This window comes from Panthera tigris, chromosome A1, assembly GCF_018350195.1.
Source record: "Panthera tigris isolate Pti1 chromosome A1, P.tigris_Pti1_mat1.1, whole genome shotgun sequence".
Taxonomy (NCBI): Eukaryota; Metazoa; Chordata; class Mammalia; order Carnivora; family Felidae; genus Panthera; species Panthera tigris.
The window spans coordinates 206,840,037-206,865,510 of record NC_056660.1 but is presented as its reverse complement, the minus strand read 5'-3'; the positions used below and the strand labels follow the sequence as shown (position 1 = coordinate 206,865,510).

The 25,474-nt window shown below is 35.7% G+C and overlaps 1 protein-coding gene across 8 annotated transcripts in view; it reads right to left on the bottom strand.

The window, feature by feature from the left end:
• The window catches only part of RICTOR (RPTOR independent companion of MTOR complex 2), a 119,212-nt gene that overhangs the window by 70,240 nt on the left and 23,498 nt on the right, over positions 1 to 25,474 (bottom strand). For 5 of the 8 annotated variants that reach the window (XM_042996179.1, XM_042996190.1, XM_042996182.1 and 2 more), the window contains one exon: positions 8,903 to 9,000. In XM_042996179.1, the coding sequence (XP_042852113.1) occupies positions 8,903 to 9,000 (98 nt within the window). Of the gene's footprint in view, positions 1 to 8,902; positions 9,001 to 9,462; positions 9,560 to 12,903; positions 12,954 to 19,641; positions 19,694 to 25,474 lie in introns of those variants that run through there. The other 3 variants (XM_042996203.1, XM_007095453.2, XM_042996191.1) reach the window with 3 other exon arrangements.

Below are 25,474 nucleotides of genomic sequence, written 5' to 3'. Positions count from 1 at the left end.
TTTCCAAAACAGCTAACTAAAAACACACATAAAAACTGCCCATTTCAGCAAAAAACATGAATAGACACTTCTCTAAAGAAGACATCCGGATGGCCAACAGGCACATGAAAAGATGTTCAACGTCGCTCCTTATCAGAGAAATACAAATCAAAACCACACTCAGATATCACCTCACGCCAGTCAGAGTGGCCAAAATGAACAAATCAGGAGACTACAGATGCTGGAGAGGATGTGGAGAAACGGGAACCCTCTTACACTGTTGGTGGGAATGCAAATTGGTGCAGCCACTCTGGAAAACAGTGTGGAGGTTCCTCAGAAAATTAAAAATAGACCTACCCTATGACCCAGCAGTAGCACTGCTAGGAATTTACCCAAGGGATACAGGAGTACTGATGCATAGGGGCACTTGTACCCCAATGTTTATAGCAGCACTCTCAACAATAGCCAAATTATGGAAAGAGCCTAAATGTCCATCAACTGATGAATGGATAAAGAAATTGTGGTTTATATACACAATGGAATACTACGTGGCAATGAGAAAGAATGAAATATGGCCTTTTGTAGCAACGTGGATGGAACTGGAGAGTGTGATGCTAAGTGAAATAAGCCATGCAGAGAAAGACAGATACCATATGGTTTCACTCTTATGTGGATCCTGAGAAACTTAACAGAAACCCATGGGGGAGGGGAAGGAAAAAAAAAAAAAAAGAGGTTAGAGTGGGAGAGAGCCAAAGCATAAGAGACTGTTAACAACTGAGAACAAACTGAGGGTTGATGGGGGGTGGGAGGGAGGGGAGGGTGGGGGATGGGTATGGAGGAGGGCACCTTTTGGGATGAGCACTGGGTGTTGTATGGAAACCAATTTGACAATAAATTTCATATATTGAAAAAAAAAACTGCCCATTTCAAAGGATTGAAACACACATAAAAACTACACTTAACACTATTAAACATAAGTTAGTATTTGAGATTTCCAGGTATTTGAGATTACTAGCATTGTCACTGTATGGTACCATACATTATTTAAAAAAAAAAAACCAACAACTGCTTATCATAGTATTATGCTCACTTAAACCTTGGACATATTCCAACTCAAACAATAGAAAAATGAAGCTTACAAGTTGTTTATATCAACATATATAAAATATTGTTTTTAAAATGGGAAAAATGTTATACTTTCTTAAACTGATTTGTTTATCTCAATTCCTAAAAAGGCAGTAATTCCATTTTTTTTCTGCTACAGTAGCAATGGATGTTAACAATACAAAATACTTTGAAATCCTAGAAATAAAGTAAACAAAGTCTTGTCAAGGGTTGGTAGAGTACTTAAGTAGCTTAAGTATGTACTTGGTTCTCATTTTTTGTACTATCTTTTTCACACTTGCCAGGTATCCTTGTAGAAAACTATAGATTCAGAGAAACGCAATTCCCAAATTACTCACCTTTTAGACACAAAATATATGACTGTCCATCATTTAACATCTGTTAGAGTTAGCAGTTTTGATGAAAAATTTAAAAAAAAAAACCTCTCAAAGTTATTATTATGATCTCCAAAAACCACAATTTGAAAAGTATTTTGAAAGGACTATCATTTTCTGCTATCTAGTATCACTGCAAGATAAAAATTTCAACTGCAAGAAACATTTCTTTTTCTTTTCTTTTTTTTTTTTAACTGCAAGACATACTTCTGAGAAAAATGTCCACTCAGTTGGAAACTGGAATATCACAAGTAAAAACTAAAAAGAACAATTTATAACAAAACAGCATATTTGTCATTTTCAGTGCCTAATTCCCAAAGATAGTAATAAATGTTAGGGTGATGCTTTCAATGTGGTTAATTCATGTTTTTGTTTCCAGAATTATAGAAGAGGATTTTCTTAATTAGTCTTAAATGAAAATATCCTTTTTGAATTAGAATTATCCCAAGTAAAGACTAAGCTTTCTATATGTAAATAATTCACATAAGAATAAGAAATCACAGAAGACACTGGTAAGATTTCTGAATTTTTAATTACCAAAAAAAAAATAGTTTCACTTCCCATCACCAAGAGTTCACCTATTAGAAGTTTCAAAATATTAGGAATAAACTATTCTAGTATAAAATTCTTATAGTGACTGACTCACTACTTTACTAATAATCTCCTAATTTAAATAACCAAACCCTAAAGTACAAATTAAACCCCTTAAGTCTTACTCTAGGAATAGGCCAAAACCAGCAAGAAGAACCCTAAACTGGTGCGTTTAAACAATGAGAATCTTATCCTGCTTCAACAACTGATTGAATTACTAATTAATCTTCTGTCATTAAGTAGTAGTTTGTCCACTACTATCTTAGCCATTTCTGGTAATTTCTTGTCTCCTGTATAAGTTATTAAAATGTAACACTGCCTTCTCTATCACGTAAGTGTGTTAAGAATAAAATCATGAATTATGCTTAGAAATCACTGAAGACCTTTCAAAATATAAGAATCCGTATCCTAACAGATACTGATGCAAAATGGAAAATTATTAGACATCACACTTTTCACTGGGTTTCTGTTGCTCCCATCCCATGTGTTTTTATGACTATCGGTTACAATGCCTAGCTGAATGTGACCAAAATGAGAGAACGTATAGAAGACAATAAGAGAGGGCTACCCTCTCCTTTTAGGAGAGCTGTAAAGATGATGTATCTTAGCCAAATGGAAGGTGTTTCAGAATGAAGCTAACTTTAAAAAAAAAAGAGAGCTGTGAAATGGGAAAGACAGAATGCAATTAACATTTTTTCAGCCCTTGAATTGCTTTGTTTGAAATTAGGACACAACATTTGGTTTTCCTCATCATGACAGCAAATAACTTTTTTTTAACTCTAGCTCTGTTGAATTAAGTTTGTTGAATTTGTTTCTTATAAGGCTTTCTTATAAAAACTGAGATATCCAAAAGGAGCAATCAACAATATTATATTCTGACAAAGGTAAAATAGAAGTCTAAACTACCTCTAAGTAATTAAAATATCTGAGATGCTTATTAAAAGTACAATTTTTAAAAAAGATAATGATCAATTAAAACAGGGCAGTTAAATGCTATGTTATTCCCATTTTACTCATATTGCTCTGAAGGTTAAATGAATAGTTCTCCCAAATAAGCAACAGATTGAGTAATCCAAACTTTAAAAAATATATATGTATATATCATCACAGATAAGATTTCCACAGCATGGTCTTTTCTGAGTGCCTTTTTTTTTTTTTTCTTAGAGAGAGAGTGCGTGCATGAGCAAGGGAGAGGGGTTAGGGGGAGAGACAAAGAGATAATCTTAAGCAGGCTCCATGCTCAGCGTGGAGCCCAATGCAGGGCTCAATCTCATGACCCTGGGATCAAGACCCAAGTCAAAATTAGTCAGACACTCAAGTGACTGAGCCACCCAGACACCCACAGAATGCACTGTAAAAGCAGGTTTTAAAATAAGAAATACAAAGGCTTTGGCTAAGTAATCACACTTCAAAAATTCTATTCAGCACAAGGAAGTACACAAGTGTTACTATACATGATTTAAAAGAGCAAAAAGGGAAAATATTTTTTAATGATGGAATGATTAAATTATGATATATGTATGTATGTATGTATGTGTATGAATATACATATTTGTATACATATACATATATTTTGTGACTATATCTACACATATATATATCTACACACATACATGCAGTTATAAAAACGTAGATCTATATTTATAAAAAGGAAAGGATTCTATGATATATTGGAAAGTAGAAAAAAGCAAACTATAAATCAACATATATCATGATCTTATTTAAAAAAAAAACCTTTGTGCATACATATATAATAAGTGGTAAATAAACTGAGCACTATATTAAACACAACTTTTTGTTTCACTCATTTAATTCTCACAACTCAATGAAATACACACACACACACACACACACACACACACACACACACAATCATATCAGAGAAGGGTAAATACTTCCTAGTGGTTACCTCTAGAGAATGGCATTTTTGTCACAGTGGTGAGGAAGATGGGAAGGGTATCTGAGAGAAGACTTTCACTTTTTACCATATATTGTTCTGTGCTGTTTTAATTTTTTATATTTAGCTTATACTATTTTTGAAGTTTTTTTTAAAAACAGTACCAAATAAAGACTCCTTTGGAACTTTCAATATGAATAGGAGATGAAATATAGGAAAAGAGAACTTTTAGAATGTAAAGACCTGAAATAGTTTCATCTTTAAACAGGTCTTTAGATTATAAGCATGTTGTCAGTTTTAAAAATAGGATACTGAGATTATATTCATCAGCAGTCTGTTATACACACTACTTTATCTAGTGCAATGATGTCAGAAGGCAAGCATGGGTGTGTGACATTCACATGGTTACAGGATCACATCACTAGCACCCTCTCTTCATGCCTTAAAAGGAAGTTTATTTCTGCAGATGAGGTCTACTCTCTAAAAGATTTTAGCCCCACTGATCTACTAAATTAAGTTAATCCTAACAGCAAGCTTCTACTTCATAACAAAACAACTAGTAGTACGACAAAAACTCATATTTAAAATGCAAAATCTTCTCAATGTAATATAAAACCTTTAATTAAACACTTGTTACATACCAGGCTTTGGAGTAAAAGTGAAGAGTAGAAAAATAAATACTACATGTGATTTGTGCTTAAGAAACTCAGTTTAATAAGACAGTAACCCACAACAAATAATAACAAGAGAACAGATAAAATTTAGTAGACACACATAATCTGTTATGGGAACACAGAGAAGGGGGACCAACCAACTCCTAACTAGTCTAAGTGGCATCATAATTATTTTTCTTATTTACTTATTCTATAAAGATATTCATACAGATTTCTCAGAATTTCTAACCATACAAGGAAATGAACTTATAGATTTTACAGAAATACCAGCTATGTAAATGTTTACAAACTTAGCTCTCCAACAAAATGGAATTCAAAGGCATGTTATATTATGATTAAATTTACAGTAAGCATTTATTTTGCACAGGGTGCTTGAAGAAATTTTATAATAAAATCTACAGCCATTTATTTACAGTGGTGGTTCTTAACCAGGGGCAATTCTGTTCCCAAGGAAATATTTGGCAGTGTCTGGAGACATTTTTGTTTGTCACAACTGGTGGAGGTGTGCTACTGGCATCCAGGGGATAGAAGCAGGGATGCTGTTAAACATACTACAATGAAGAAGACAGCCTCCCAAAACAAATAATTATCTGGCCCAATATGTCAGAATTACTGAGGTCAAAAAAACCCTGTTACAGTAACAGCTTACCAATCTGCAATTTGTGAACTCTTAAGCAGACTCATGTCCTTAGAGTCAGCCAAGAAAAACAAAAACAAAAAACAAAAAAACAACTATAAAAATGGCAAAAAATACAAAAGCAAACAAAAACAAAGGCACTACCTGTTATGAAGTACATATTGTGTGCCAGGCATTGTACTGAGACCTTGCCTCTTTACCTGAGTAAAGAAATCTGCCTGAGACTGCCTTGCTAGTTAGGGTCAGAGCTAGGCTGTAAGTCTCTATCTATTTGATCTAAAGCTCATGTTTTTCCCATTGTTATCATAGGGCAGAAAACTGATTTTATCAAGTCCAGTGTTCATGGACTTTACTAATGGGAGAGTCCCTCAGACCCCAACTCAAGGTTTAGTGCCTCATATTGTAGACAAATTCTAGTAAGTCTGGTTTTCTGGTTTTAAATCCATAAATAATTTATAATAGCAAATAGAAGGTTGCTATAAGCTAGCACAAGGGCCAGACGGAAATGTGAAAATTACAAAGAGAGGATATAGCAAAACAAAAAACAAGAATACAAGAAGCCCCCAAGCCTAGGGCCTTTATTAAGGAGATAAATCATTCTGTTATCTACAGTGGTACAATGGGGGAAGAGACAGGGAAAGAAGAGAGAAATGAGGGAAAGAGACAGAGGGAAGGGGGTAGAGAAAGGTGAAGAGAGAGGTGACAAAGGGGAAGAAGGGAAGAAGGAAAGAAAGAGAACAGAGAAGGAGAGAGTGAAGGGAAGACGGGGGAAAAGAGACTGGGAGAACACATATCAAGGAAAGACCAAGTAAAGAAAACAACTTAGTGAAATACTGTGGGTAAAATTCAAAGATACAGAAACAGTGAAATGGAAAAGGGAAGAAGGGAGAGGGCAAGTGACCTTAACCCAGAGAACCTGAGATTGAGACAGAAATAAATGGAAAATAGAGAAAGGAAAAAGGTGTCCAACAGATTCCTAAAATTAATGCTTAAACTACTATTCCAAAAAGCCTATATATGTACTGTCCATTATGGTTGGTATTTACTAGCCACAGGTTGCTATGAGCACTGTAAATGTGGCTAGTCTGAATTAAGATGTACTACATGAATAATATACATATTTGATTTCAAATATTTAGTATAAAAATATTAATAAACATTTCACCATTAATGTTTTATACTAATTATATCAAATGCAATAATCTGGATGTACTGGATTAAAGAAAATGTATTGTTAAAAATAATTTCGCATGCTTCTTTTTCCTTTTTTAGTGTGGTACTAGAAAATTTTAAATTATATTTGTGGTTCGCATTATACTTCTACTGGATGATGTGCTCTAGATTTTTAATATTGCCTTAAGATCCATACTAGTGCCAGAGTGAAAAAAAAAAAGAAATCACTGCCATCCTTACATCCATTCCCAACTTTCAGAATCCCAGCTGGCAAAAGATGTGGAACTACGTATCAAGATGTCAACCTGATTATGACAGGAACCATGAGTTCAAACAGGACATAAATCTATATTAAATTTGTTTTACATGGTTAAATCTAGGCAAATGGTTAAGATTTATTCAAGATGAGTGAAGAATGTGAGATAAAACTGGGAAATTTAATAGAAGGGAGTGAAACCAGGAGATACCATTACAATCTTGAAAGAACTTTGGGTCTAAAAGACTTGACATTAGCTGATGAGCACACTGAAGAATGCATTTGAATATTTTCATTACATTCATTAAAAAATGAAAACATACCTACGGATATTTTGGAAAACTCTTTCTCAAGCACTTATTCAATGTTTTTGGAAGTTGCTTTAAAAATATTACTTTCTGGGGTGCCTGAGTGGCTCAGTCAGTGAAGCATCCGACTCTTGATTTTCAGCCCAGGTCATGATCACGGTTCGTGAGTTCACATGCTGCATCGGGCTCCGTGCAGACAGTACGGAGCCTGCTTGGGATATTCTCTCTCTCTCTCTCTCAAAAATAAATAAACAGGGGCACCTGGGAGGCTCAGTTGGTTAAGCATCCAACTTTGGCTCAGGTCACGATCTCGTGGTTCATGAGTTCAAGCCCCGCATCGGGCTCCATGCTGACAGCTCGGAGCCTAGAGCCCACTTCGGATTCTGTGTCTCCCTCTCTCTCTGCTCCTCCCCTGCTTGCTTGCACTCTGTTTCTCACTCTCTCTCAAAAATAAATAAACATTAAAAAAAAATTTTTAAATACATAAATAAACAAATTAACTTTCTTGTCCCTCATATAATTTTCTCATGTTATATAAAAATACGTGCCAGGGGTGCCTGGGTGGCTCAGCTGGTTAAGCTGCTGACTTTGGCTCATGTCATGGTCTCGCAGTCTGTGAGTTTGAGCCCCGCATCGGGTTCTGTGCTGACCGCTCAGAGCCTGGAGCCTGTTTCAGATTCTGTGTCTTCCTCTCTCTCTGCCCCTCCTCTACTCACGCTGTCTCTGTCTCTCAAAAATGAATGTTACAAAAAAATAATAAAAAAAAAATACATGCCAGAATATTCCAAACTTCACAAAAGAAAAATTAACATGTATGTACTTACTTCTCTAACTATGAAAAAAAATCCGCTCTGTATAGAGCATTATTTCACATCACCAAACTGAAAAAACAATTTTGGTACGCAGTGACTATATTTTATCCGTTTATACCTGTGAAATAAAGTCCAAGCCATATCCAATTATTAATTAAACATTTTGGAAAGATTAAAACAGTGCCACTCAAACTTTAATGTACACACAATTTATTTGAGAATCTTTCTTAAAATGGAGATTCTGGTTCATTAGGTCTAGGGTGGAGCTAAGCAGTACGTTTCAAACAAGCTTCAAGGTGATGCCAGTGCTGCTGGTCTGTGGGTCACACTTTGAGTAGTACGGGGCTAAAATATATAATTATTCCCAAATTTAAAATGTAGCAGAACAATGTATATTTAGTAAACTAAAAAAAATAGTAATTTTTCCCAAAGGAACCATTCTGTTTCCTATTTATGGCATCACCTCAAATAACAGGCATTTTAGTGTTTCCAAGAGTTGGTTGTCCAGAATTGCTTCAAAAACCTACCGTCGATCAAAGTCAAGAATTCTTGGATTCTAACAGAGATCAAGTCAGTATTTATTTGGGATGAGGGCCCCTATGTTTATCCTAGGCTCTAATTGAGATCCAGAAAATGGACATAGAATATCAGGGAAAAGAGAGAGGAAGTTTTATTATTTCTCTAGAAATTATGGTGTGCGCGCACACACACACACACACATACTTATTAACTATAAACATTTATCATATATTATCACATAAAAATGAGTTATTATTAAAAAGGCAAAAGAAACACATGTGAAAAATCCTGAAGACTGGAAGATGGACTTCTTAGTGACTGTTTTCTTTATTCTTTTCTGAACCTACCAAATTTTCTACAAGCAGCACATAATACTTCCATTATTCAAATACACTGTAATTAATAACACATAACAAAATCCATGAGCAGCAGCAGAGGAAAGCACTAATATTGGGTGATTCCCCAAGAATTTGTTAATGGTAGTTAAAAAGCATCGGAAGTAAGTGTAAGGACCAGAATTTTAGATGATCGTATTAATAAAGACTCAAGTTGCTTACCTTAGTAAAGTTATTCAGATGGCCTAGTTTTCTCATATTTGATACTCCTTGCAATTTGGCCACATTTTGGAGAATCTCCCTTAAGTTGTCAGAAGGTTCTAGAAGAAAAGATAAGAGAATTTAACATAATTTTAAAAGAGTATTTTCCCAACCAAACACATAAAACTTGCAGTATTAAAATTCCGCAACTTTGGCTCTTGGCTTAAAGTCTTACTCTCTATCTCAAATCCATCTACTTAGATGACTTCAAAGTCCATGTGGATGACTCATTAAATGACCTTCATGCCTCTACTCCATTCATACCTACGGTCCAACTCTGTGTATCTTCACCTGGAATTATTCATAACTACTAAATCTTAAATTTCAGCATCCCAACAATCACTTTTGGCTACAACATACAACAGACACCAAAAAAATACTGTCCTATTCGAATCAACCAAAAAACTGAACAAGATATATGAAACTACAGTTCTCAAAACATGGGACATCAGGAAGTAAAGAACAGTGATCCCCGAGAGATGAGAAACACACAAGTGTGCCCTACAATTGCCCCATCTTACTGTCTTAAGAAAGCTTCCAGGCCGGGGTGCATGGGTGGCTCAGTGGGTTAAGCATCCGGTCTTGATTTCAGCTCTGGTCAAGATCTTGCTGTTCATGAAGTTGAGCCCCATGCTGGGCTCTGCACTGATGGTGTGGAGCCTGTTTGGGATTCCCTCTCTCCCTCTCTCTCTGCCTCTCCACTGCTCGTGCTCGCTTGCTCACTCTTTCTCTCTCTCAAAATAAACATTTAAAAAAAGTTTCCAGGCCTTGCTGCTGAGAGGAGAAATCCAGGCAAGTATTCTAAGCTTTAAAGACAGAGCTCAGAATCCAAGGAAACCAAAAAGAATTAGAAAACAGGGCCTGACACAGAGAGAAACTCTGAAGATCGGCAAAGGAACCCCTGAGGTAGTAGGTATAGCAGTGACTGGTGCATGTGTGTGAAGAAATTACTACTCAAAAGAATTAAAGGGAAAGGACCTTGCATGCACACAGGACAGGGAGCAGTGCCTGTTCCTAACAGCCAGACTGAGAATCTGTATGGTTCATGTGCAGTGGTTAGAAAAGTCTTGGCTATGTAGTAGGGAACAATCAGATAACAGACTAAACACTTCTTTTATCCCACATAACAAATCTTCAAAGCTAGACTTGAAAGAATTTATTTCCAAATAATTAAACTGTCTCAAACCAAAACTCAAGATTTATAAGAATTAGAAAAAATATGAAGCACCTAACAAGGCAAAATTTACAAGGTTTAACAGTCAGTCAAAATTGATCAGACACTCAAAGAAGCAGGAAAATATGACCTATCATAGGCAGAAAAATTAATCAACACAAAATGACCCAGAACTGACAGAGATGTTAGAATTAGCAGAAAAGAACATTAAAACAATTTTTATAACTATAGTCTATATGTGCAAAAACTTAAGGAGAAGCATGAAAGGTGTAAAAATCACTCAAATTGAATTTCTGAAGATGAAAAGTAAGTCTAAATGAAAATATGTTGGATGAGAATAAATACATAATAACTTATAGATGGCAAGAACTGCTAACTTGAAATTATCCAAAATGTAATACAGAGAAAAAAGAAACAAATGAAAGAACATCAGTGAACTGAAGGACTTCAAGTAACACAATTACAAAATATATAACTGGAGTCCTCAAGGAAAGAAATGGGGGATAGAAAAGTTATTTGAAGAAATGATGGGTGAAAACTTTCCAAATTTGATGAAAATAAGCCAATAAACTCAAGAAGTTCAACCAATCTCAAGCACAAAACAGGAAGAAAACTAGACCACAGCACATCATAATCATTGCTCAAAACCACTAGCAGAGAAAATCTTAAAAGGAACTAGATTAAAAAAGACAAGTTACATGGAGAGGAGCAAAAAAGACTTCTCATGGGAAACAAGGCAAATGAGAAGACAGTAGAGTAACATCTTCAAAATATTGGGGGGGAAAATGCTTTAAATATGTAAAAAACATTTTTAGCTCACTTGCTTTACAAAAACAGGCAACGGCCAAATATGGCCCCATGGTTGGTAGTCCACCAACCAACTGGAATAGAGTGTCAATTTCCTCAGGTTGCTTGCTACAAGCTATTTTTCTATGAATATATTCACCATCCCATTTGTTTAAACAAAAGCACAATCTACAGAAGAAAAAAAAGAGCATCACGTCGCTGATTTTAAGAGCCATTATGACTGCCTTTGAGATTTTTATCTGTTAACACAAAACCAAAGAACTATTTGTTTTGAATTACTGTTTTCCTCAGCAAATGAAACTGCATTGTCTTATTTTACATTTAGCTTGCATCTGCCTACTTTCCTCCATTCTGTTATACTGGGTGTTAGCCATGACAACCACAAATTGGTTAGTGCCAAACCACTAAGCACACTACAAATCCCAGCTATTTCCAAGCACTTTAAAATTGCTACATACGGAGATCATTCATTTGATTTTAGAGCATCTCCTACAAATTCTGGATGATACTTTTTTTTAAAATTCCAATATAATTCAATCTAATTTTAACTAGTTTAGTTTACGTCTTTATAATTAGTGATTCTTTGAGGTTATCTTAAAAGTGGAATGAAAACAGCTCCCCACTGGGTAGAATCAGATCTACTAAAAAGAATTGCAGGCGACTGTGAATAAGTCAATGGTTAGTATTTAGTAGTATCTTTTCATTATTATAAATGGTACCTGGAGAGTTTAGGAAAAAATTGTAAGCCAATTGTATTAAAATGATTTAACTACATTTGGGAACTTTATACAAATATAATAACAACCCTCAAGGTAATTTAGAACCTACAGCAGTTTGCAAAATCAGAGTTAAGATCATTAAAGCCAGTGTGAAATTCACCTAATGGAAACATATAATCTAACCAGTTCACATCAATTTATAATTAGGTTTTCAGGCACCAAACAAAGCTTCACTGAAGTGACTATACAGTTACTACTATGTAATGAGCTGACAGGACCCACAGTTAAGACCATCAATCTGGAAAGATATGTTCTTCACAAAAGCTTGTGGATTTCTAATTATTACCTATTTTCTAGGTACAAACCGGAGACATTTTTCAAAAACCACAATCTTGCTACAAAAATAGAATCTCTTATCTGAGTTCATTCATTCAACAAATATTATTTAAACATCTATTACAGTCAAGTACTATTTTAGGTAGTGAAAATACATCAGTGAGGAAGAGCGATCCCTTTTTAATGAAAACTGACAACAGCAACAAAAAATAATCTGCATGCACGCAATGTAAAAATTGACAGGTGGTGAGAAGTCAACACTGGATCAAATGTTTACCAAATGAATAATGATATAAATAATGATATAAAATGAACCTAACACACTAATAATATAGATATTACAGATCAAAATGAACTAGCCTTTCTCCTTCCTCACTGCTTTCTTTTACATAATTAATTCCCAGGAACCCCAACTGCAGACAACTTTCAAAGTTTCTTCATAACATATTTGCTGAAAAACAGAAGCTGTTTCCTCCCAGATACTATGCTACTTCCCAAACCAATTCAAAATAGTTTTGGGGCATTTCAGATGAAATACCATGTAATGTCATGTGCTAGAACGTTCTCATAGAAAGATCAGGTTAGGGGCACCTGGGTGGCCCAGGTGGTTGAAGGTCTGTCCAACTCTTGACTTTCGCTCAGGTCGTGATCCCAGGGATTTGGGATCAAGCCCCCTGTCAGGCTGAGCGTGGAGCTTGCTTAAAATATTCTCTCTCTCTCCCTCTCTCTCTCTCTCTTTCTCTGTTTAACATATTCTCTCTCTGTCTCTTTCCCCCTCTGCCCCTCTCCCCAGCTCACTGCATCTCTCTCTCTAAAATTAGAAGGAGGAGGAGGAAGGGGAGGACAGGGAAGGGGAACGGGAAGGAAAAATATCAAGTTAAAGTTCCCCCGGAAATTAAATGAGAAATCCCTGGTTTCTTCCTTACCTGCCAGATCAGGAATCTGCAAACTTTTTCTGTAAAGATCCAGACAGTATTTTAAACTTTGCAGGCCATAAAGTCTCTGTTGCAACTACTCAACTCTGCTGTTGTACCAAGAAAGCAATTGTAGAAAATACATGAATGAATGAATGTTTATTTCAATAAAGCGAACTTGGCTCACATAATTTGGTGCCGTAATTTGGCAACTCCTGTGCTAGATAGTCAGAACTTAACACTAGAAAGAATAATGAGCAAGCTGAGATCAATGTGTTGCTTTATTGGGGATTGGGGAAGATGGAGAAGAAGCAAAAAGAAATTTAAGGAGTTTACCTCTTTTTACTTATTCCTACTCCCACTTAATGTTTCCAATTTAACTTCTCCAAAACTACCTACTGATAACAGTGCTATGTGAGAAGTATAAAGAACAAATGAGATAATTTACTAGTATATTCCCAGAAGCCTTGATGTTTAGGAAACCCACAGCAGCGTAAGGGGGAAAAAAATGTGGCTAGCTGACTATGATGACAAACCATTCAAAAGCAAGGAAGCAAAACATTAAAAAAAAAAAAAAAAAAAAAAAAATCGTAGAATTACAGTGGCTCTTTTCCTCTTATTGTGTAACTGGTAAGTCTTATGAGTGTTCCTGACAAATCTCTCTGGAGGTAATGAAATGACTGCATTCAACTCTAAGTATCCAGCAATTTAGTATTATATAAACCCATATGCATAGAGATACATATATACAGAAAAACAATAATCAAATCTTTTACCTATATCTATATATCTACCGACATGTATATACACAATCATTCCCTTCCAGTTCAATTCTCCATACAGGTACACATGTGTGTATGTGCACAAATGTATATGTATTTATGTGTGAATAAACATGCATTTATTTTTAAATGTTTTCAATATTTACTTTGAAACATGCTGCAATAAACTTTATATACATATATCTTTACCTGTCAGTAAATACACAACATAAAACTGATTTTTAATTTAGGTTTGGGGCACCTGGGTGGCTCAGCTGGTTAAGTGTTGACTTGCTCAGATCACGATCTTGTGGTTGGTGGGTTTCAGCCCCACGTGGGGCTCTGCGCTGACAGCTGAGAGCCTGGAGCCTGCTTGGGATTCTGTGTCTCCCTCTCTCTCTCTCTGCCCCTCCACCCCCCCCCCCCCCCGCTCACACTCTCTCTCCCTCTCAAAAAAATAAACACTAAAAAAATTTAAATAGGGGCGCCTGCGTGGCTCAGTTGGTTAAGCGTCCAACTTTGGCTCAGGTCATGATCTCACGGTCCGTGGGTTCAAGCCCCGCGTCGGGCTCTGTGCTGACAGCTCAGAGCCTAGAGCCTGCTTCAGATTCTGTGTCTCCCTCTCTCTCTACCCCTCTTCAGCTCACTCTCTCTCTCTCTCTCTCTCTCAAAAACAAATAAACTTAAAAATAAATAAATAAAATTAAATTTAAAAATTTTAAATAAATTTAGGTTCAAATGCACAGTAAATTAATGACCAAAAACTACTGGCATCCAGCTATTTGGGAGTATTGTAAAGAACAACTATGGAATAAAAAAGAACTATACTCAACTCCAGTTTATTCACCTACAAACCATGTAGGCTAAATTACTTAATCTCATGGGCATCCATTTTTTCCTATGTATAGTGAAAATACTAATTACCTACCTTGAAAGCATTGTTACAAGAAGTGAGGTGCTTAGCAGTGTCTAGCCCATAACAAACACTTAAGAAACAGCAACTATAACTGAAAGTTACTATTTTTTCAGTAAAAACAATTTTTATGGGTCATACGAAAATTATGCAGTTAGCCCAAGCAAATGTTTAACTTGCACATTAGCGTGTCTAAATTAACGAACTTTTGTTTTATGTTTTAGAGCATTAATTTTATGATCCAAGATTTGCTCATTTTTAAAGTGGAAACTTATTTTATTTGCCTTCTTGAAAATATCAAACGGGGCGCCTGGGTGGCTCAATCGGTTGAGCAACCGACATCAGCTCAGGTCATGATCTCACGGTTTGTGAGTTCGAGCCCCACGTCGGGCTCTGTGCTGACAGCTCAGAGCCTGGAGCCTGCTTTTGATTCTGTGTCTCCCTCTCTCTCTGTCCCTCCCCCACTCATGCTCTATCTCTCTCTGTCTCAGAAATAAATAAACATTAAAAAAAATTATAAAAAAGAAAATATCAAACAGGAATTAGAAGTGGGAGCAGAGTAAAACAATACTCTCTGTGATTTATTTGTGAATACACATGAAAAATGCTAATAAGCAACTAGCTAGAAAAGTTAGGTGCATAAGAATATAACAAAATTAAACATGACTATATGAATCTTTTATGTACTTAATATCTTTATTATTATCTATGATTATTGAAAGCAGACATAATGATTAAAAATAATGGGAATTAGTATAGTTGGTATTACCTTTGCAAAAGCCAAGGGCAAGTCTGTCCCCCTCCACTAGGCAAGACACTGGGAGTATATCTTCTCACCCCTACCCACAGGTCCAAAAGTTGAGGAAGAACTGCTTCAAGTTCTCTAACATTTCCTGTAACTCTAACAATTATTAATATCAAAGAGATAGAATTTAGTAGGGAAAGGATATATTCTGCTAACAGCATCCTGGGAAAAGGACCTTCCTTTTACCTGTACTGCAGAGGAACTCAGAACTTCCCAAAAGAGCCTGTTTAACCTTTGGATACCTTTTCTTATACCAATGACAAAATATGCCCCTTCTGAACTTTCATCATTTGTTCTGGTATAACCGTATGGAATGCAAAACAAGTACTACTGTCTTTCACATACTGAAAACAATCATATTTCCTCTCTGTAGCAGATAATAATCTCTTAATCACTGACATATTTTGAATATAAAAACTGTAGTAGAGATGTGCAAGGAAAATCTATCAATTACTACTGCCAATAAGTCAGTTTAATTATAATCTTAACTGTCAAGTTTATCATACTAAAAACTGAAAGTTTTCACTTAGGGCTATTTTAGAAGTATGATAGACACGAAGCACCTCTTGAAAGGGAATGATTTGGACAGAGGCAGGGCTACAGTGGTCAGCAAGATGACACTAGGTTTCTTTAGCCTGGCCTGGCCTTTGTCTATCCAACTTGGGGAAAAATCCTTCTCCCTCTCAAAGCCTGGCTCAGATGTATAAAGGTTTTCCCTAACCTAAAGCTCCCTTCTTTATGTTCCCATGACACATTCTTCATACCACTATCGCAGCAGTTACGGCAGCCTATCTATATCTGATCTGTCTGGCTTCCAATTTACACCTATTAGTTCTACTATAATTATCAATACCCCTCCTTTCACTCTGTAAAGGATCCTATGTTATATCATAAATGATATGATTACTGTAATTGTAAACTTCAACTATTGTTAATAGGATTTCCTTACAACTAGATCTGTCCTCTGTTTCTCTTTCCAAGAGAGTAGAATAGTTTTGCTGGGTTCTTGTTCCGGTGTCCTACTTGTATCATGATGGCAGGAAAAGCAAAGGTGGCTTCTGCTGTAACATTCTGAGATGGTCTTCCCAATGGCCCAGGGATTCAGATCTCTTTCCCTCCACTTCAATTCTGGATTGTCAAGTTACCTCACCTCACACTTTTCTCTTCCTATTTATTCAAAAATACATCTTCCTTTCTATAATTCCAAAAAGAATTGCTCATTTTGAATGATTTCAAGGGGAAAATATTTATATATTATTGAAGGAGAAGGGAGGTTCTTGTTGAAGGTTATCATTTCTACCATTGACTTGATAAATTAAATATGTGACATCTACCAGTTCACTGATGTGATTGGTTTATAATTTTAGGAACAAAAACCATGTTTTTGTTGGTTTCTTACATGTTTAATTGATTTATTACAAGCATGTTATAACTGTAAGATATAGGCCAGGATTGATTAAGGTATAGAACATGAAAAAGTCGGCTAGAAAGTGTCAAATGATTCATTTGAACAGAACTTCTATTAAGAGATATATGAATATATAATCTTAATAATTAGAATTATATATTCTACAGGCTTTATTTCAAATCACTTTGAATAAATTATAAATAAAATTAATATAAATCGCTTAAATTATTTTTAAGTTAAACTTTAAATAATAGACTATTCTTCCAAAAGTTCCCAAAGAAAAAAAATTCTAATATTAAGATTATATAATGGGAATAATATAGCAGGAGCACAGGCTTCTCCTTTAGATTACATTTAGCCATTTTATTACTTACATAATTAAAAATATAAATGTATTCCATAAAGCATAGCTTTGGCCTATCCTGGAAGTAGTTCTGTATGTAGATTTCTAAGTTTCATTCAATTGTACATTTCAGTGATCACTATATGCCATATACTGTGCCAACTGCTGGGTGAGGAATATTAATAAACATAAGATATGGTCTCAGCCCTAGAGACCAAAATTAAATGAGAAAATAAAGTAATATAACACAGAGGTTGGTAAAGTAATATAACACAGAGGTTGGTAATAAATATTATGGGAACAAAAGAAGGGTGCCTGACAGACTTCACTAGACGGTGAGACAAGTGAGGACAGGAAACCTATCTTTTTCACACATGCAACCCTGGCCTCTGACACAATCCCAGACACATGGTGGGTTTTCAATAAACACTGGTTGAAAGAAAGACTGAAAAAGGCAGACGGATGGCAAAAAGTAGTATGTGAGGGGTGCCTGGGTGGCTCAGTCAGTTGGGCATCTGACTTCAGCTCAGGTCATGATCCCACAGTCCGTGAGTTCGAGCCCCGTGTCAGGCTCTGTGCTGACAGCTCAGAGCCTGGAGCCTGCTTCAGATTTTGTGTCTCCCTCTCTCTCTGCCCCTCCCCTGCTCATGCTCTGTCTCAAAAATAAATAAAAACATTAAAAAAAATTTTTTTAAAGTAGTATGTAACAACATGGAAACATGAAGAAGTGCTATTTTCCTCAAGGAACAGCAAGAAATTCTATACTCCCAGAAAACAAGATGATCGGGAAGAATAAGGGAAAGTGAAGATGCATTACAATGGCCTGTTGAAATATACTAAGAAACTTAGATACCTTTGGACAAAGGGTATTTACTAAGAAAAACACTTATGCAAGTAGATGGCATATCAGCTCTGTGTTTTAGAAAGACAACTTTGGGAAACAGACTGTAGGAAGGAGAAAGGCAAGTATAAACAGAGGTTACAAATTCTTCCATGCAAGAAACTTCATCAGTAATGAATCAGATGGTCAGAAAGGTAGAGGATTAGAGACAGGAGGAAAGGTAGAGGAAGGAGCTAAGAATAAATCCAGGTTTCTCAAGTGGGTAACCTAGAAAATCCCAGAGCAAGTGCAGATTTAGGGAATAATTTTTTTACCATTTGTAGTAATAAGTGTATGCACCAAAAACAAGCAACAACAACAAAAAATACCTCATAATGTTGTATGTTAAAATGATGAAGCAAAATAACTGGCTATTTGGCCTGCATACAAAAGAGACTTACAGGCCAATGGTTTTCAAACTTGTGTTCTAAGAAATACACGAGTTATTATAGGAAACACTGATTCCAGAGCCAAGTATGCCTAGAAAGGGACCCACAGTAATGTGCATTTACAAGAGGTATCCCAATGATCCTTATACACACTACAACATGCTAGAAAGACTGCCAGAATGTTATGTGACTCGATTCTGATACTTTTGGATTATTTGATCTGAACTCTAAGAGATAAAAAGCTACTTTATGAAATATGCTTCTGTATCATTTTCAAATAAGAATGTTACAATATGAAACAAACAACACCCCCCCAGACAAAACAAATTACTAATACATATAGAGAACATGCAATATCATACTAATATTTTTACATGAATAATCTCTTTTAATGTCCACTCCAATCAGATAAGGTAGGTTACTATTATAACATCTTCACGGTAAGAAATGAGTCTTAAAGAGACAGTAGTTGCCTCAAGTTACATAAATACCAGAACTGACAATAGAATTTGAACCTGGGGAGCCTGGGTGGCTCAGTCGGTTAAGCGTCCGACTTTGGCTCAGGTCATGATCTCGCGGTTCGTGAGTTCGAGCCCCGCGTCGGGCTCTGTGCTGACAGCTCAGAGCCTGGAGCCTGCTTCCGATTCTGTGTCTCCCTCTCTCTCTGACCCTCCCCTGTTCATGCTCTGTTTCTGTCTCAAAAATAAAAACGTTTAAAAAAAAAAAAAAAGAATTTGAACCTAAGCAATCTAATGTCTACCCTTATTCCACAGTATACATACAATCACTCTACAGTCATTATACTGCCTTTTATAGGATAATGTCTGTTCAGTATACGTAGCAGTTTGTAATTACACATTTATTTATCTGACTGATACTTATCCCCCCACACTCTAAGTCTGCTTTAGTTCACCATTGTGTCATCCGAATACCTAGAACAATGGTTGACACACTAGTAACCACTTTGAAAAAATTACTGAATATACTGTTCAGAAAAAAATTCATAAAAACTTTAAAATATACCAAGCTCTGTTTCTTGATCTATGTACTAGTTTCACAAGTGTGTCAATCTGTGAAAATTCACTGAGCAATACACACGTAATGTATCTATTCTCTCTCAGTATAATTTAACAAAGTTAAAAAATAAAAATAAAAATAAAAATAAAAATAAAAACAAAAACAGATTTGTTATATTATCAGATATCACAGACTACATTTATTCTCCATTAACAGTAAACAGGAATTTGTTACCTTGATTTTTCACAATCTGCCATTTATAACAAAAGAAGTCCTCATGTCAGAACTGTGAATATTAAAATGAAAGAATTTACAAGGTAATACTATCTTATGATTAACTGTAGCAACAGCTATAGTACAGATGCTTGTAAAAGAGGAACAAATAAAGAAGATCATGTTGCTTTAAAACATAGCTATTTTACAACTCTGAGGACCAAAAAAAAAAAAAAAAAGGAAGTTATTCCCTTTAACGTAACCAAAATATCTTGCTATTGCTCTGAAGAGGAATCTGTAAGAATCTATTTAATACAATTGACAAGGTAACTATCTTTTTTGCCCATTCAAATTTGTCAAATACAAATGTTTTAAATGACAGTGCCTAGGAATACAAAAACAAAGAAGAAGGTAGATATTCAAGCCTGTTCTCTCCCTTCAGAAAAATCACCTTCCTGGTTCTCCTCTGCTCTTCTCCCCACACTTCCAAACACTGTATTTATATTCATGGCAGTGTTAGAAATCACGCTCTGGGATGCGATAGTTGGATAAACATCTAAAGCCTAACTATTTACCTTCCCTAATAGTCCTCTAATCATTCCATCATTATCTATTTTTACATGGTAAATGATTTGTGAATTTATAAAGATTTTCCCGTAAAGATGATTCAGGTGTTTGAGGTAAAAAAAAAAAAAAAAAAAAAAAAAAAAAGGAGAAAGGCTGCTTGACAGGGAAAAGAAAAAAAAAAAAAAAGTATGATGTGCTTTCTTAGAGTTCATCTCTTTCCCTTCCTCACAATAAAATCCCACATCAGTGGAATACTTGGGTTTATAACACAGTAATGAGGTATGTGTGGAAGAGAACTGTAACCATATTCCCAAAGCACTTTACTTTGTGCACAAGTACAAAGTATACACAAGTATATACCATGCACAGAAGACATTCACCAGTCTACAGAAGTGGCTGTCATTCAAAGATTTCTGTCCTGACATTTATTTTAATGTCATTTTTTTTTGTCAGAAAAATATGAAAAATACTGTCTGCAATAGAGCATTTTCTAAGATAGTAAAACTAAAAGCAGTAACTATATTAAAAATACAATCACTGGATGTTGTACTGTAATTTCTATGTCTTAATTTATTATATTTACAAAGATATTTGTAAAATTATTAGATTTCCACAGTACCCTAATGAGGAAATCTTTTATTATATGAGAAAGATCCTGTTTGTCTTTGAAACAATTCACTATATAAATAAGCCTGTAAAAGAATAGAACAGCTGGGCCTAAGGCGTAGACAATTAATTGTGATATACACCCAGCCTGTTAGAATTATTTAGAAGTTAGTTGTACATTTTGCTTGTACGGCTACTTTCATGTTTCTATTTTTCTCTACAAAACATGACTATTTATAGTTCAGAGCAATTGTCTGACAGGTGGCTTCTCTGAATGTAATGAAGGGCTTCTTCACTCTCAGAAACTGATAAAGGAGCAAAAGGGTAAAAATTCACTTTGGCTGCAGGACATTTCAGTGTGGGTTAGAAATCTATTGCAGTGTTATTACCTAACATTTCCATTTGTATTCCTGATTCTCCATTTTATCTCATTCTAGTATTTCTACCATTAGTTACTATTTCTCATTCATCTCTTTCACTAACTCTTTTAACCTATCTTCAAACAAAACAAAACATGTTTCTGCCACTCTTCCATTTTTGAAGTAACATAACTTCTTTTCTTTTAACATATCTCTGAACTTCAAGTTAATTTATTCTTACCTCATCATCTCCTAAACATCATCAATCTAGGTCAGTGTTCCACTAAAAGTTGTTCTCAAGTTTACTACTTGCCCTAATGCAAGGGCTTTTTCTCAGCTCTTCAAACTCCTTGACTTTTCCATTACAGTACTAGCCAATATGAGAGCCAAATCTACCTCTGTCCCTTGGTTTCTATAATTATACTGTCTTGGCCCTCCTTCATAACTATTTCTCACTGTTCCTTGTGTGTCCCTTTGTCTGTATTCTTCCTCCTGCTTCATATCCTTTAACATGACCTAAAGTTGTATCCTTTGCCCTCTGGTTTCTCTTTTCATCGTCTCCCTAACTATAACAAACTCAGTTTCATTTTTTTTTTTTTTTTACTTAATATGAAATTTATTGTCAAATTGGTTTCCATACAACACCCAGTGCTCAGTTTTCATTTTTTAAGTAAACAATGCCCCAAATTTTCAATTCAAGATTTCATCTTCAAATAGAGCACCATAGCTCAGTCTCTGGTGGTCTGTCTACCTCAAATTCATTATGTCCAATAATCAAATTAATTTAAACATCAAAAAAGAAAAAACAAAAAACTTCCCAAAATTTCCTTTTTCAGGAAACAGTAATAGTCTTAACTAGGAAGTTATACCCAGGTAGTTACCAAATATCTTAAGTGTATGTATCTTAAGCATCTCTTATATAGACTATCTCCCAACAGACTCCTGTTTTCATATACTACTAAGTTCTGAATCAGTGATTTGCAGATATTGCCATATTTAGCATTATGTTTTTATGGTTAAGTAAAATCATTTCTATACACCAAACAAGACACAACTCACCTAAAATTATGAAAACAAAACCATACTGGCTAATCTGGAGTCCCATGCATGAAAAGAAACACATGAAAAATTAACCTTTTCATCAACATTGATGAATGATCATTTTAGGGGGCCTTGGTGGCTCAGTTGGTTAAGTGTCAGACTCCTGGGGTGCCTGGGTGGCTCTTTCAGTTGAGCGTCTGACTTCAGCTCAGGTCATGATCTCACCACTTGTGGGTTCAAGCCCCACGTCGGGCTCTGTGCTGTTAGCTCAGAGCCTGGAGCCTGCTTCGGATTCTGTGTCTCCCTCTCTCTCTGTCCCTCCCCTGCTCATGCTTTGTCTCTGTCTCAAAAATAAATTAATAAAAACATTAAAAAAAAAAAAAAGTGTCAGACTCCTGATTTCGGCTCAGGTCATGATCTCACGGTTCATGAGTTCAAGTCCCACATCAGGTTCTGCGGTGACCGTGAGCAGCCTGCTTTGGATTCTCTCTCTGCCCACATACACTCTCTCTCTCTCAAAATAAATACGTAAACTTAAAAAAAAAAAGTTTAAAAACTGATCATTTTAATCAGGCAAAAATAAAATACATAATTAATGTGTATAAGTGTAAACAAGTCCTCTAATTACAAGTTTTCTACTTGTTATTCTTCCCTACATTGCACTTGAACATTCATAAAAAACTACATAATACCAATAATCAAAATCTAAAAGCAAATTTACAAAGTCTCTTTGAATTAACCTTTCAAAGCTTTGACCTACTATAAATGAAACCACTATACTGTATCTCTTTGGTTACATCTTGCATGAACAGGAGGTTTGAATATGATCTACTAACTGCTAATTCTTTTTATATTTATTTATGCATTCTGATAATGCTTTTGAGACATCTGTTTTCCATATTTCCACTAAAGGACCACAATGTTTCACTTGAAAACCTGGGGTCAGATAAAGTCAGGAATTCAAGTATTTTTATTTTAAAATGTAGTATTTACCAGAGATGCACTATCCCCTGAAAGGTCAGAGGCAACACTGCCTACTCCCCCACGGTAGTATTTTTTAGGTGAAAGATGTGAGCAGACACGCTGAGATAATACAAATTCTGGTCAGGTTTTGTTGTCAAATGAGTTTAGGTCAGGTTAGGTTTCCTCAGGTCAAGTTATTCATGAAAATGAAAATAGTTTTCACTTTGAGAAATTTTGGCTTTTCAAAGTTGTGGCTAAGAGACTGTAGCACACTGTACAATTAATACCACCAACGTTCCAGACCCTGCACTCTTTTCTACAAGTTATTGCAACTATCACTTTTTCCATCTTCCCAACGACAGAAATTTGTGGTAATACTGATGTATAAATTTTCTCTTTACTCAAGTTTGATAAAATTACTCCAGAAATAACTACTTTTGGTCAGCACAAGGAATTTAACCCCCAGCAAAAAAAAAAAAAAAAAAAAAAAAATCCTACTATTCAAAATAAAACCTTGTTGTTTAGGATAAAAATACAAATGAAAAGAAGGACTTCTAGCCTTCAGAGCAACTACCTGGCTATTGAAGTGTATCTGTGAACTACCGACACGTGTACTACCTGAATGCTGTTAGAAATGCAGAATGTTGGGCCCTCCTATACCTACTGAATCTGACTCTTCATTGAAACAAAATCCTTAGGTGCTTCATTTGTATATTTACACAGAAAAAAGTGAACCTAGCAGGCCTGACTGCTTTTCCTTTAAAAGGATTGCTGACCTTCCAAAGTTGGCCCTTGGCTGGCATCTGGAAACAAATGTGGGGAAGGTTCCCACCACCCTACCTGATAAGAGTGGCTCACTGGGCCTAAACTGTTTACACAAGCAATACGGTTTATGCTGAATACCTGCTTTCCTTCTGTGGGTCTGCAATGTAGTTGCCTGCCAGGCAGAAGGTGCCTACTTGACAAGTCCTCAAAAAACCCTGGGTATCTAACAAACTCCCTGGTGGACAATATTTCACTTGCTCTCATAATTTGCTGCTGCAGAGGACGACTTCACCAGAAGATACTAGAAGCTTGTACCTGGTTTCTCCTAACTTTACCCAATGTAGTTTTTCCATTTGCTGATTTTGCTTTGGATCCTTTTGTCATAATGAGCTCTAGCAAATTATGAAACCTGTGAGTGATCTTGAGGACCTCCAACACAACATTAAAGTTTGAGAAACACTGCTCTAGAGCTTAAGTGCAGGACTTGAGGACGATGACTTACCCTTGGGCCAGTGAAAGATAAGAAATCCATCTTGTACAAAATCAGATCTTAGAAAAGACTACTCTCCTATGGGGGTGCCTGGATGGCCCAGTCAGTTAATCGTCTAACTCTTGATTTTGGCTCAGGTCATGATCTCACAGTTCGTGAGTTCAAGCCCCACATCAGGCTCCGTGCTGACAGCACAGAGCCTGCTTGGGATTCTCTCTCCCTCTCTCCCTGCCCCTCCCTCTCTCTGTTTCTCAAAATAAATAAACACTAAAAACAAACAAACAAAAAAAAGACTACTTCCCTAGGAAAAAGTGTGAATTGGAAGAACACGCAACCAACAGAGGTAGATAGCAAAAAACCCCACCTCTGGGTAAACATAGCGTATGTTTTGAAAACAAAGATTTCTCTTGAGATTTTGAAGCTGCTGTACAAAGCTCTGGAACTTAGATATATGTACTTCTGTACTGTCCAAAAAAATCCCAACATGAGAGTTTTAATTTAAAGTAGCCCCTTGTTGAATATACAATGGGAAAAAAACAGTCTCTTCAACAAATGGTGTTGGGAAAACTGGACAGCTACCTATGAAAGAATGAAACTGAACCACTTTCTTTCACCGTACACAAAAATAAACTCAAAATGGATTAAAGACCTAAATGTGAGGCCTGAAACCATAAAAATCCTTGAAAAGAACACATGCAATAATATCTCTGACAATGGCCATAGCAATATTTTTCTAGATATGTCTCCTGAGGCAAGGAAAATAAAAGCAAAAGAGACTATTGGGACTACATCAAAATAAAATGTTTCTGCAGAGCAAAGGAAACAATCAAGAAAACTAAAAGACAACCTAGTGGATGGGAGAAGATATTTGCAAAGGGCATATCCAATAAAGGGTTAGTATGCAAAATATATAAAGAACTGATACAACTTAACACCAAAAAACCAAATAATTCCAATTAAAAAATGGGCAGAAGACATGAACAGACATTTCTCCAAAGAAGACACACAGACGGCCAACAGACACATGAAAAGATGCTCAAAATCATTCATTACCAGGAAGTGC